The sequence below is a fragment of the Uranotaenia lowii genome, chromosome 2, assembly GCF_029784155.1.
Source record: "Uranotaenia lowii strain MFRU-FL chromosome 2, ASM2978415v1, whole genome shotgun sequence".
In the NCBI taxonomy this organism is placed as follows: Eukaryota; Metazoa; Arthropoda; class Insecta; order Diptera; family Culicidae; genus Uranotaenia; species Uranotaenia lowii.
Genome location: NC_073692.1, coordinates 370,175,226 through 370,190,661, shown reverse-complemented (window position 1 = coordinate 370,190,661; position 15,436 = coordinate 370,175,226). Strand labels below are relative to the sequence as shown.

Sequence of the window (15,436 nt, the reverse complement as noted above, 5' to 3'; positions counted from 1 at the left end):
AAAGTTTATATAGACAAACAATGCGATAAAATACTGAGAATAAGCAGGTTTATTCAATAGACCACACCCAAACTCTTGGCAGCTATCTGTCCCGAATCACACCCGACAATCTCTTGTTCCAATCTAATAACATCCTAACAACTATTCCTGTTTCGCGTGCAGCCACTCCGGTTAGACATTAAGAGGCGGCTCACATCCCGCTCGGATCGGGTCAAATCGGTGGATCTTCATCCGTCCGAGCCATGGATGCTGTGTGCCCTGTACAACGGCCATGTGCACGTGATGAACTACGAAAACCAGCAGCTGGTAAAGGATTTCGAAGTGTGCGATCTGCCGGTGCGCTGCGCCCGGTTTGTGGCCCGCAAGAACTGGATCATCACCGGATCGGATGACATGCAGGTGCGCGTCTTCAACTACAACACCCTGGAGAAGGTTCACTCGTTCGAGGCACACACCGATTACGTCCGCTGTATAGCGGTCCATCCGACACAATCGCTGATTCTGACCAGCAGTGACGATATGCTGATCAAACTGTGGAACTGGGAAAAGATGTGGTCCATGCAGAGGGTCTTCGAGGGTCACACCCACTACGTGATGCAGATCGTGTTCAACCCGAAGGACAACAACACATTCGCCAGTGCTTCGCTGGATCGAACCGTTAAGGTGTGGCAGCTGGGTTCGAATGTGCCTAACTTCACCCTCGATGGCCACGAGAAGGGCGTCAACTGTGTGGATTACTATCACGGTGGCGATAAGCCGTATCTGATTTCCGGCGCCGACGATCGGTTGGTGAAAATCTGGGACTATCAGAACAAAACCTGCGTCCAAACGCTGGAAGGTCACGCACAGAACGTTTCGGCCGTTTCCTTCCATCCGGAGCTGCCGATCGTGCTGACCGGATCCGAAGACGGAACCATCCGGATATGGCACTCCGGTACCTATCGGTTAGAGACTTCGCTGAACTATGGCTTCGAGCGGGTGTGGACGATCGCATGCATGCGTGGTACCAACAATGTGGCCTTGGGGTAAGTCTATTTTACATTTTAACTGTTCTGTAAACGCACCACCTGTGTTGCAAACATATGAATAGGGGAGAGTGAGGCCCATTGAATCCTGGGGTCACTTGATCTTTAAGTTATATTAGCTGACCTGACAAACTTTTTTGAGCGTCTGAATTTTAAAATTTTCAAAAGTATTGACAATGTAGGCAGAAAGTAAATGATGATTTATATTCATGAAACGAGATAAGTAGTTTTTTTTTTGTATTCAAGCATTATTTTTTAGTCCATTGAAGGGTTCGATACTTCTTTGTCAATAATGATTGCAGAACTATTATTGATCATTCGAATCACGATTTTAAGAGCTCATTCAATAAGCGCTCATAGAATGGGTTATATTGAATCATCATTTTTTATTCAAAAAATTTTCTAGATTTTGCTTATTTTACACCAAATTTCTATCCTATATTATGTTTTTCATTATATGTAGCCTGAAGTGCATTTGATTATCTACTCTGGCTAATGTGATCATCTTTTAAATTTTTAATGGAATATTTTTCAAAATATGAAATTTAGGTTCTGAACTTAAAATATTAGAGCAGTACAAATATTCATTGAATTCTGATTCACAGCTACATTGAATATAGTGTCATAGACTGTATTCTTACAAAAAAAAACCATTTAAAACTTTCAGTTGACCTAAATAATTGAAGCATATTGTTTCTAATCTTTAAACTAATTTTTACATTCGATATATGCGTTTTCAGAGTAAATAAATATAGATGCTTAAGTAACATAAATTTTTCTGTTCGTTTTTTTATTTCTTTTATAATTTTTTCTCATAAATGTTGAAAATTGGAAGTAAAAACGAATCTCCATTAAATTTTTCGACTTGGAATTTCAAGCAATGAAAAATGATTTAAATACTTGGTTTGATGATAATAGAATACTAAATTTAAATCTTGATTGATATTGCATTCCGAATATTTATTCAATACACACCTTACACACTAATCAGAGGACTGTGTTACTGATTAACACTAATCTGTTTTTTTTTAGCAAGATTTAGATTTTATTTGATGGTAGATATAAACAAAGGAACCTTAATGAACTTACGTTCCTCTAAAAGCTTTCACTTATAGTTTACAAAGAATTGAATTCAGTTTTATTAGGGAAGAATCATCCCAGAGGATGAAAATCCCGTATAAAAAAAAAAAGAACTTAGTTTTATGTTACTTACATTAGGTTGCTTACATTAATAGCTCCAAATTATTTTTTAAATATTGCTTCACACGAATTTTGAATATGGTTATATTTTGAGTATTACGAATGTCTCTACTCAGGCGATTGTACATTGTTGGACCTATTGTAGCTAATCTTCCTCTCACAATTCTTGTATGAGCGTTTTCAACAAATAATCTATCGCCATGCCGGATATTATGGCTATGTGTTACATATTCTACATTAAAGTTGTGATGAATGTCCTTGGTGCGTACAATTCTGTGCATTATTACGTAAGTTTGTAAATTTCGTAAACAATTTATCGGTAGAATGTTGTGTTCTGGCATTTTATATAATTCTAGACGAGAGAGCTTTTATGCATCTATTTTGTTGGACTTTTAGCGCCGATAAATTAGTAATATTGGTATGTCCCCAGGCACTTCTGGCTTATGTATACCGACTGTGCACAAAACTATAATACAGTTTTGGCAGAACATGCATTGGCATAATATCTGAAAACTTACGGATGATACCACATACAGGAGCACAATTCTTTACAAGGTTTAGTATGTGTGGTTTCCATGATAACCGATTATCTATGCAAAAACCTAGGTATTTGAAGCTAGAAACTTCTTCTATAACGTTATTCTTGTGAATCAAAGATGAATGTGATGATAGCTTAGTTTTCATTCCACTAAAGATTATAAATTTAGATCTGGCGGCGTTCAGTGTGAGAAGGTTGTTTTGAAGAAATTTATGTATAACATTGAGATCGTATCTCATTTCCGATATTGTGGTTTCCACATCATGATTATAATATTCGAGTACCGTATCATCTGCAGAGCCTTGGGGTTCCACATAGAGGAAGATTGGGTAAATCGTTAACGTAAATCAGAAACAGTAATGGTCCTAAATTGCTTCCTTGGGGAACGCCTACACGGAAAAAAATTGTGTGGCTATTTAAAAGACCTTGTCATGATTATTTAACCATTTCTGCGCCATAGTTTTTTCAACCACGCAAAATATAACATCAATTTTGTAAAAGTGCGCATGAAACATTATTGCAATTACTATGTACCTGGTAATTTTCGATAACTCTCAATGCTCGTTGTCGAAAATACTATGGTCATGATAATTTCATCATAATATCTATTACAACTAGCGTTAGCATAGTAATTTAGACATTGTGGCACCAATCTATATCAACAAAATACTTCACACATGGTACTTTAAGAACAAAATATACTTGACTCAAAAACATAATTGCGTATGATAATTTTACTATATGGTAAACATTCTTGTTGTGTATACTGATTGAGGATCAACAATCATCAAAGCCGTGAGTAAACAAACAAATTTTGAGCTGCTTTCAAGTTTCATAACTTTGAAAATCTTTCGAGAGCATAGGGAGAACACATTAACATTGACCGACGTGTGTCGGAAGTGTGAATTTTAATGTTTTTAATTATGTTATGATGCATGCATGCAAATAAACAAACAAACATACATAGTAATTTTACTATTCAAATCAAGCTCCTCGCGCATACTAATCATTATCATAACACATAGGTACTAGTTTCATCATGGAACATATCAATTTTACTAGGCACGAAGAAAAACAATGCATCATTTCATTGACAATTTTACTAAAAAGCAGTCGAACTTACTATGCGCAGCCAAATTGAGCACATGGTAAAATAGCTATGCGTAAAGTATTTTAAACAACAAAACATATTGACTCAAAAATATGGTTGTCTGTTGTTCATTTAAACCACGGATCTAGTAGTTTTACTATGCCTTTTTTGTACAGCTATAGGTAACTGAAAACTAAACGTATTTTTTATCTTTAATACTTGTTTTTTTTTTTTTTTTAATTTTTTATTGGCTTTACCTCTATTACATAACCGGCCAAGTGTTGATTACTGTTCTACTTACATGTCTAATTCACATTCAATTACAAAATTAGCTATCGTTTTATATAATTCAATGTCTTTCTTTTTCAGTATCAAATGTATATCGGGTGGAATTCCTTTTTTCATTAAAATTCGCCAAATAGGTCTACGAATATTTTCAAATCTGCTGCATGCGAAGATAATGTGATCAGGATCTGCGATGGATTCGCCACAACTGCACGTTGCATCCAATAGGATACCATTCCTAGTGAGATGAGCAGGGAGTCGTGAATGATTTGATATTAATTTGGAAAGGATTACAATTTGTCTGCGGTTGAGATCCAAGCTACTAAACCATGGTTGGAGCGAAACGTTAGAGATGATGCTGTGACAGAAACGTCCTTTAGTTCCTGAATTCCATTTTGCTTGCCATTTGTGCATTGTTGTACGCCGAATCGGAAACTGGATGTCGAATGATGTTAAAATATAATCTGCTGTACCACCATTGATGCACGCACTTTTCGCCTCTTGATCTGCCAACTCGTTCATTGGAATACCTCTGTGAGACGGAACCCATATCAGATGGATCTCGTACCCCATTCTTTGACCTTCAAGAATGGATTCTTTTACATCGTACCAAGCAACGGGATATTTTTGATTGATGTTGATTTTTTGCAGGCTCGTGAGACAACTCAAACTATCGGTTAGAATAATATACTGAGCAACAGGAAGACTTACGATCATTTTCGCAGCATGCCTGATTGCCAGAAGCTCTGCCATATAAACGGATGCTTTACTGTCGAGTTTGATTCCTTCTGCAGGTGTTCCAAAGTTATTTACCACAGCATAACCTGTGCCGTGTATATCTTTCGACCCGTCAGTTGCCAAGATTTTCGCGTTGGCATACACTTCCAAGAGATAGTTTGACACCAAATCAGCTGCCGATGAGTTCTGGTGTTCTAAACATAACCGTTTAACAGTGAGATCAATGGATATTTTTGTTCTTACAACTTCACGGTTGAACATGTAGCATGGGAGATTATTTAGAGGCTGTTCAAGTGGAATGAATTCGTTTAGCATTCTTGTTGCGCGGTGTATTCCCGTAGCCACTAAGCCACCGTCCAAGATCGGTCTGGAATATTGTCGATGCCAAGAAAGGAGTGATGCTCTTTTATTTACAAAACGCATGACCGCAAGTTCTCTTCTTTGTTGCAGCGGAATAATACCAGCCATCACTTCGAGTGAACCTGTGTGGGTGGTTTTTGTGGAGCCCAAACAGATTCGAATTCCTGCCCATTGTAGTCTATCCAAAATAATGGCTTCTTTTTGTGTTAACTCCGTCATAAATATGGAACCGTATTCCAATATTGATCTCACACATGACTTAAAAATAACTAACATTGCTGCTGGATGTGCTCCCCATAACTGGCCCGATATGCTTCGTAAAAAGTTAAGATACGGAGCTGTACGTTTCTGTACCTCTCTAATATGACACGACCACGACAGATTTCGTGTGAGGTACATGCCGAGTAACCTCAGGGATCTGACGTATTCCAAAGTGCAACCGCCGATGTTTATTTCTGGAGGATTATCGCATTGTTGTGTCGAGATCAGGAGGCACTTACATTTCGTCGGCGAAAGTTCTAACCCAAGGTCGAAAATATTTTCCACAACTATATCCACTGCCCTTTGGAGAGATTCGCAACTATGCTCCAGTGAGGTTCCTCTTACAGCAATTGTTGTGTCATCGGCGTAATTTACGGTTATCACATCAGGAGGGACACTGTTGATCAATCCACTGATCACAACATTAAAGCATAACGGACTTAGTGGAGATCCCTGAGGAAGGCCTTTCCACGTTGTCCTAGATATTGAATCTAATCCACTCGAAATGCACAAATTCCTTTCTTCAAACAGATGGAAGATACTTTTTACTAGACATTCAGGGACTGTTAATGAGCGTAATTCGCGGACCAGAACATTAATTTCCACGTTGTCGTAGGCGGCTTTGATATCGAGGCTACATATCACCACATGCTCTCTTCTTTTCAAAGCTAAGGAAGCTTCGTTAATCAGTGGAAACAACGCATCCATTGTTCCTCGTCCTTTCCTAAAACCGTTGATAGCTGAAGGGAACAGGTTGTTGTTTTCGATGAAATGTTCTAGTCGATCTTTGATTATGAGTTCATACACTTTGCGAAAACATGAAGCTAACGCGATTGGACGAACAGCAGAAGGAGAAATCGGATCATGGCCATTTTTAGGAATCGGTACAATTTTATAGGTTTTCCAGCTTTCCGGAATTTTTCCTGAAGCAAAAATTTGGCAATAGATTTTTCGCAACTGACTAAGCGCCGCCCATGGGAGACGATTTATGACGGAATATGGAACACCATCCAAACCAGGAGCCGAATCTTTACCGGTTTTCAAAACAGCTTGAATATCCGATACTGAGAATGGAAAACCAGTTTGAGAGCAACAAGAACATTGTAGAAAAACCGGGGGTGGATTTTTGGCAGATGAGGGAGCCAACTTGTCCAAAACATCGTTGGCCAAATTGTCCGAAATTCTGATGTTTTTTGATGGCTCTCCGCGCCCTTTAAACCTTCTGGCCATCCTCCATAAGGTTGTGAGGGACGTAGAACTATCACAGCTATCACAAAAATGTTGCCAACTTTTCCTCTTCTTCTCTCGTACCAAATTTCTGAACCTTCGTTCTGTATTAGCGTACCCTTCGTAAGCTTCGGTTGACAGCTCTCGTTTCCAAGCGCGGAAAGCAACTCTGGTGGCTTTCTTCGCTTCTGTTAGCTCTTCGTCCCAATAGGGTTGCGGTATTCGGCGGGTGTGGTTCGAGTTTACTGATGGGCAGGATCTGCGCAGTGCTTGCCAAATCAGTTCAAAGAAGACATCAAAGCTATCCGGTTCTCCATTTTCGACGAATGATTCCTCGAGGCTTCCGGCAAAACGTTCCCAGTCGATTTTCCGAACATTGATTCCAGAGTAGAATTTCATCGCGCATGTAGTACTCGAATGAAAAACTATCGGAAAATGATCGCTTCCATTTGGTGAATCCAAAACCTCCCAGTCGAAGCACAAACTAAGGCTCGAAGAAACCAGCGTGATATCAATTGCGCCCCACGACCGGTTTACATCAAACCTAGTTGGCTGACCGTTGTTGAGAATGACGAGATGAGATGTTTCGATGGCTTGATGAAGACGGTCTCCACGTATGTTTCCATGCTCGCTTCCCCATAGGTGATGTTTTGCGTTAAAGTCTCCTCCAATGATGCACGGTTTCGGAACGGTTGATAAAAAATTTTCAAACTGAGTCTGCGATATGTTGGCTTGCGGGTGTATGTACACAGATACAATGGTGATCAACCCGGAGATGTATTTGATCTGGCAGGCAACGGCTTGAATATCCGCTGACAGTGCAATAGGAAATGCTACGGGATTTAGTTCTGAACGAATCGCGATGGCTACGCCCATCGAGTTTCGTCTGTGATCTTTACGAAACATGGTGTGCTGCGGTAGACTAAAGTTTGTGTGACTGTCGAGATGTGTTTCACTCAAAAGCGAAATATTGATATTGTGTGTATTTATGAGCTGGATTAAGGATGAGCGTTTACTATTTATCCCTCTACAATTCCATTGTAGACATTGCAGAGGAACGGTGGTTGTTAAAGTGCTTGGTGTGGTCTTTTTCATAATCTGAGATTAGCAAAATAGCCTTTCATTTTATCACTAACAACATCCGAAATTCTCTCCAAAACCATTTGTTGGATTTTTTGTCGAGTTTCAATATCTTCCTCAGGAACTTCCAGAGCATCTGCAACGATATCGATGACCTCAGTAGATTCAATCGTCGATCGGATCGAATCGCAAACCCCGTCAGAAATGTTAACTTCAAGTTGGGGAAGCTCATCGTCCGAATCGACATTATAACGACGTTTGCTGGAAGGATTAGATCCATTCTTGTCAACATTATTTGTTTGGCAAGCTACTGCCACGGTGGAGTTTGTTGTTGGTTGAGAGATGACAGGTAGTGTGTTTGATGAATCATTAGAATTTGTTCCACAAAACCAATCGACACGTCCTTGTGAAAAAGTGTCACGCCGCTCTTTATCGGTTTTCTTTTTTTGAATTATTTTCGGACATAGCTTGTGATCATTGGCCCGATGGGAGCCTAAACAGTTAACGCACTGTGGCTCACTATTTTCACACGCATGATCTTCGCCGCCCACTTGCTCCAAGCATTGATTACAGCGTTTAGCACTCTTGCATCCTTTTTTGTCATGTCCCAAGCGCCAGCAGTTACCACACTGGCGGACAGGATAAATGTATTGCTTAACAGCATAAAGCACTCTATTTAACTCGATGTGAGTAGGTAAACTCTGCCCGGCGAAAGTAAAAATCACCGTAAACAGGGCTTCCTCTTTATCATCAGCCAATTTTCTAAGCACACGACGAGCATGAACTATCTCCGGGTTATCAAATTGATTCGACTTGCGTTTATCGTAAGCATTAGCAAACTTCAATTCTTCATCGCAAATATCCGGCTCAATATAGGCTACCCCCAGACACTCCACCAGCCGTTGGGGGATAAAAAAACGCACTTCATTTGAGGTACCGATGCCTGCTATTTCATTAGCAGCATCCCTCGATCGCATCAAAATTTTCATTTTGGTTTTAGAAACCGGCATAGCACGAATAAAATCGTCACCAAATTTCTTCACTAGACTTTTAGCAATCTTTGCAGCAGATATATTCCCGACATTTGTTTCAGCCATAACGAGATATGGCCCAGCATAATTGGCGTGATATTTCCGTACTCGAACTTCATTTTTCGATGACCTTGGTGTATCGTTGTGGGTCATTGCACCGCTCGACAATAGAGTGTGGAAGGAGAGAAGAAAAATAAATTAGATTTCGATTCAGCTCACACACACGATGTGCAACGTACCGTAGTTCAAACGAGACGCTTTAATACTTGTTTACGATCTTTCAAATAATTTCGCATGAAGTCGTTGGCTGTGCCTCTTATTCCATATGCTTCTGGCTTTTTTAGCAAAAAAAAATCGTGATGAATTGTTTCGAAGGCTTTCAATAGATCGAGAAATAACGCACCTGGTGTTTCCTTTTTTTTTGTCGAGGCTCTGAGATACACTGTTGATCAACTCTAACACGGCAATCTCCGTAGATCAACCTTTACGGAACCCATGTTGGTATTTATATAGGAAATTTTCATTTTCTAAAAACTCAATCAATCTTGTTGAAAAAAGTTTTTCGAAAACCTTGCTGAAGGCAGAAATGATTTTTGGAATCACTAGATTTAAACGCCGGACGAACAACAGCATGCTTCAGAGATTCAGGATATTTGTCCAAACTGACACTATCACTCATTCGTGTAGTAACAGTCGTTGGAACAACACGTGCTTTTTTTTCAATTGCGAGTTTTTTAAGTGGAAATATTAGAAAAACGTCACAAAATAAACTTTTCCGAAAGAGTCATTAAAGATTAGTTAGAAGGTGAATTAAAATCGAAAGAAGTGCAGAATTGTGTGAAATGCCACAATTGAGCGGTTCTACCGGAACATAACCTCAAACATGGCGAGCGGCGAAGACCCTCCGGACAAAAACTCCGGACAGCGAACATTCCAGAAATATGAATACGACCAGACAGACGTAGCCCCTTACCGGGTTATCGTACAACCGATAAATCAAGACGAGAGGATTAATAAGTTAACCTTAGGAAGATGGATGTCTACAAAAAAAGAGTACAAGGACGAAACAGAAAACATCAGGATGCTAGGAAGAAACAAAGTGTTAGTGTTCATGAAAAACTTCAAGGCAGCCAATATGTTACAGAATGACAAGAACCTACGAAGCAATGGATACAAGGCCTACATCACAAGAGGATTCGTGTCAGTTACGGGTGTGGTAAATGGTGTGCCAGAGGACTTCGATATAGAGGAAATTGAAATGAATATTACATGCAACGCTCCAATAATAGAAATCAAACGATTGAAACGGTTCGATGGCAAAAAGGAGGTTCCAGCACAAAGGATAAGCATAACTTTCCGAGCTAACACGTTGCCAACGGAAATACGACTCTTCTGCTGTATAAATAAAGTTCGACCATTCTTCAACAAACCAGAGCTATGCCTAAAATGTTTGCGGTACAACCATAAAACTCAAAACTGTCGTTCCAAACCAAGATGCCCCAATTGTACTCAGTACCACGAGGAAAACAAGGAATGTGTAATCAAACAGAAGTGTTTTTACTGCCGGAACAACGGAGAACATAAAACTTCCGACATGGAATGTCCCGAACGAACACGCCAAAGGAATATCAAGACGATCATGGCCAGGACAACACTAACATACATCGAAGCACAGGAGCAGAATCCCGTTTTAACACAAAACCGATACGAGTTGCTGGAAAACATAGAGGAGTTCCCTAAGCTTCCACAAAGCTTTGCACAAATGGTATCCGGAAACTATAAAACAAGACCCGAATTCAGCAGCAAACAAAAGCCCAAACGTACCTTAGGAGAAATCAACGTTGCAGATCAAATAGAAGTATATGCAGAAAAAAAAGAAAAGAACGGAAAATCAAGAAGGAGAGAAAAATGGCGTGGCTCTCTTCAACAAGTTCAAAATATCGGACTTTGAGAGATGGGCGCATCATTTGGAACAACAACAAAGAGAAGCCATAAACAAGCAGCTAAGCGGATATGAGGAAAACAACACGGTAGAAGAAGGATCACAAAGCAACAATCAAAAAGATATGCTGGAACGAGGACATGAACGAAGGAGTAGAAGCAGATCAAGACTTAAGCAAGCGCTGAACTTGACCCAAAATTAAGGTAACCAGAGCACAGAAATCGTAAGTACAAAATTGTAACATTAATATGACTTTGAAGATCTTTCAATTGAACATCCAAAGCATTGAGAAACACAAAGACGAGTTAACGAGAGTAGTCATAAAAGAAGAATACGACATCATTTTACTTTCTGAAACATGGACTAAACAAGAGCAAGAACAAACAAAATATAAGATACCAGGGTACTACGCGTATTACACGTCCAGAGACGATGGGTACGGGGGTGCCGGAATTCTAATCAATAAGAAACTAAAATCAAAAGATATAAAAGTCCCGTCTTCTACAAAACTTCAAGCTATTGGTAGACTAATCGTGCCGATAGATCTCCTAGTGATATCCATTTACGCAGGGCCAAATATAGATGAAAATGATTTTATTTTTTTATTTACATAGTATTCCGTCTCACGACATAACTTGACGAACATAATTCCTAAAATTCACTCGCTCCATGGCAACCGTTCTCCAATTCCTGGGGCACCCCACGTTCGCCAGATCACGCTCCACATGGTCTAACCACCTCGCTCGTTGCGCCCCCGCTCGTCTTGTTCCTACCGGATTCGTAGCGAACACCTGTTTTGCAGGACAGTCATCCGGCATTCTCGCAACATGTCCCGCCCAGCGTATCCGGTCAGCTTTCACCACCTTCTGGATACTAGGTTCGCCGTAGAGTCGCGCGAGCTCGTGGTTCATCCTTCGCCTCCACACTCCGTTCTCCTGTACACCGCCAAAGAAGGTTCTTAACACTCGTCGCTCGAATACTCCGAGTGTACGTAGGTCCTCCTCGAGCAATATCCATGTCTCGTGCCCGTAGAGAACAACCGGTCTAATGAGCGTCATATATAGGTTACACTTCGTGCGAGGGCTAAGTCTCCTCGACCGCAGTTGCTTGTGGAGTCCATAGTAGGCACGACTTCCGCTGATAATTCGCCTGCGAATCTCACGGCTGGTGTCATTGTCTGCGGTCACCAGTGAGCCGAGATAGACAAAGTCTTCGACTATCTCCAGCTCGTCGTCGTCGATCGTGACCTTGTAATTACTGGACAAGCGGGTTCGGTCGGTCTCGGATCCGCAGGCCAGCATGTACTTCGTCTTGGACGTATTAATCATCAACCCAATCCTTCCTGCTTCGCGTTTCAGTTTGCGGTAGATCTCCTCCACCGCCGCAGATGATCTGCCGACTATATCAATGTCATCGGCAAAGCAGATAAGTTGACTGGATCTGTTGAAAATGGTGCCCCGCATTTCGCCCACCGCTCGTCGAATAACACCTTCTAGCGCCACGTTGAACATCATGCAGGATAGACCATCACCTTGTCGAAGCCCCCTGCGCGATTCGAATGAACTCGACAATTCACCCGAAATCCGCACACAGCACTGCGTTCCATCCATCGTCGCCTTGATCAGTCTGATCAGCTTCCCGGAAAAGCCATTCTCGTCCATGATTTTCCATAGCTCGTTACGGTCGATCGTGTCGTATGCGGCTTTGAAGTCGATGAATAGATGGTGCGTAGGGACTTGGTGTTCCCGGAATTTTTGGAGGATTTGCCGTAATGTGGAAAATCTTTCTCAATTATTTCAAATTTTTGCAGCTAAAATCAGACCAGTTTGTCGGTTAAAGTACTTTATTTTCGGGTCTTGGGTTTGCTTATTGATTTTTTGAGGCATTGGAAATTGTTTAAAATGTTTTCCGTTAAAAATACCGTGTTTAAAAATTTATAAATACCATATCGATAAGGTTTCGCATACAGTAGAAGGTTGAGATTTTCATTTTCCATTTTCCCGGGAACCCGGGAAAATGATCGTCAGATTTCCCGATCCCGGGAACGCTAAAATGGCCGGGGAATGGACACTCTTAAGCGGTCTCCCAATTTGTGAATAAGTCTATTTGGCAGTATGGGTAGTTGGCAACTGAGTCACTCCGCGGTCTGTTTGAAATGTTCAAAAGTCTTGCCTAGAAATAGCGATAGCCTAGGATAGAGAATTGTCCCTAGCTTTGGTAAACCTAGAAACACGGGACCTTCCTAGGTCTTTCAGTAAACCTAGAAAAAACAGGACGATCTTAGAATCATAGATCAGAGCTAAGAGGCTGCCTCTTCACGCTGCGCGTTCGAACTAGAATTATGAACGGTCCTATGCTTTACGTTTCGAAACCACAAAAAAGATTTGGGTACAACATTCTCTCAATATATTTCTTAGCAAATATCTTACCGCGAAATTCCAGTAACAACAATTTTTTTTTGAAAAGTGAATTGGAAAATTGTCGTGATTTGTGACATTTTAGCATCTTTAGATTTATAAAAAAAAATCGAAACACAGAATTTTTGACGGCTATTCAAATGTAGCTGTTTTTTAACATTTTTATCAATTTGCATTTTCTGAGATTATTTCTGTACTTGCGTTCGGCTTTGCACCGGATTTTGAGTATGTTAACGCAAGATTAAGGCAATAAAACTATATGCACGAGAAAAGTTATTTTATACCTGTTCTAGTGATGCCATTACGTTGGCAATACGGAGCTTAACAATAATATGATAAATAGAATAAAGGGTGATACGGTCAAAATTTGGTCCAAGGAAATCGCGTGTGAATCGGTGAAATCGTTTATTTAAAAAATCAAATTAGATTTCTTTTTCAACTTTAATTAGTATAAAATTCAGGAAAAATATTCAGATAGGCTTCCGCTTTTCCAAATCCGAATTGCCGGGCCTTAAGCTTAACCCCTGCCATCAGATTTTGTACAGCAACCTTGTCCACCTTCTTCGCCGCAGAAAGCCAGTTTGCCTTGAACTGCTGCTCGTCCTTAGCAGTTTTTTTGGTCTTCTTTAGGTTCCGCTTGACAATAGCCCAGTATTTCTCAATTGGGCGGAGCTCTGGCGTGTTGGGAGGATTCTTGTCCTTGGCAAGATGCCAAATCCGGCCAAAACAGTACGGAACAACCGTGTTTCTTCAGGAAAGGCAGCAGACGTTTAGTCAAACACTCTTTCACGTAAATTTCTTGGTTGACAGTCCCGGAAGCTATGAAAATGCTGCTTTTCAAGCCACAGGTACAGATGGCTTGCCAAACCAGATATTTCTTCGCGAACTTAGACAATTTCATGTGCTTGAAAATATCTGCTACCTTTCCCCTTCCTTTTGCCGTATAAAAACGCCTGTCCCGGAAGCTGCTTGTAGTCGGCTTTGACGTAGGTTTCGTCGTCCATTACCACGAAGTCAAACTTCGTCAGCATCGTCTTGTACAGCCTCCAGAATCGCGCTTTGGCCGTTGTATTTTGTTTGTCCTGGCTGTCGACAAACGTTCCCCAAACACTTTAATACATTTGTAACGGTTGATATTAGTTTTCTAGAAAAACTACTGATTTTAAAATTCTGCAAAAAATATAAAAATGTTAACCAAAGTATTTACAATCCATTAAGCGCTTATGCGGTTAAAAAAACATAATTTTTAACTGGATTTTTTATTGAGTTAAAAAAATTGCTTTTTGCTAAATTCGTTATAACTAATTTTTTTTTAAATTTCGTAGGATCTAAAATAAAGTAGCATTTATTACAAGTTGCAACAAGTCATTTTTTTAGCATATTTTTACAACTACATTTGAAAAAATTCTTTCCGAAATTCGAATATTTTGCAGAAATGCTCCTAAATTTCCAAAGAAAAACTGTCTCGTAGTCAGAATGCGACTGTATACTTATTTGAACAATAAGACCCCTAAATTTTTCCATAAATTGTAATTTTGTTTCAAATCCCATTCATATCGTTCGAAATTCATTCTACACACACACACCTTCAAAATGAGGGATGTTCAGGTTTTTTAAATGCAAAATTGAAAGAAATACGTCAAGTTGATATTGACCAAATTTTGACCGTATCACCCTTTATTGTTTAACATAATTAACACATTGAGGTCACCAAAATTCGGCATTTCATCTTTCAGAAAACAGTTTTTTGAAGCCAAATACTCAAACTAAAATTATTTATTTGGTTTAAAACTGCAGCAAGAAAATTTGATCCGAAATTCTGATGATTTGTATCTCTTACTTTTTTTTTGAAAATTTGATTTATTTTCATAAACGGTAAAAATCTTTGAATTTGCAAAACAGTTTGTAAGATTGGGCTTGTTGGATTTGCGTATAGAATAAGTTTTATTTTAGGAAAAGGAAAACTCTCCTAAAAAAGCTTATTTTATGTCCAAATCAACTGAGTTTGGATCTTCCAGACTCTTAAACATATTCAAGGATTTTAAGCAGCGATAGAAGCGAATTGACCTCACGTTTTAGTTTTTGGACCAATTTTCAAATCATAGAAAAAAAATAGTCACCAAACACCATCCCCCCCCCCCTCCCTTCCCCTGTTTTCTGTGGTTAAATTAGCGTCCTTCTTATGATGGCCATTATGCCCTTATCTCCTCTAAACAGATTTTCAGCAAAAAGAAATTTTCCA

At 39.8% G+C, this 15,436-nt stretch overlaps 1 protein-coding gene across 2 annotated transcripts in view; it reads left to right on the top strand.

Moving 5' to 3' along the window:
* Nucleotides 1–15,436, top strand: part of LOC129749854 (coatomer subunit beta') — a 185,422-nt gene that overhangs the window by 160,191 nt on the left and 9,795 nt on the right. For both annotated transcript variants that reach the window (XM_055744944.1, XM_055744945.1), the window contains one exon: nucleotides 163–1,025. In XM_055744944.1, coding sequence (XP_055600919.1) covers nucleotides 163–1,025 — 863 coding nt within the window. The remainder of the gene's footprint in view (nucleotides 1–162; nucleotides 1,026–15,436) is intronic.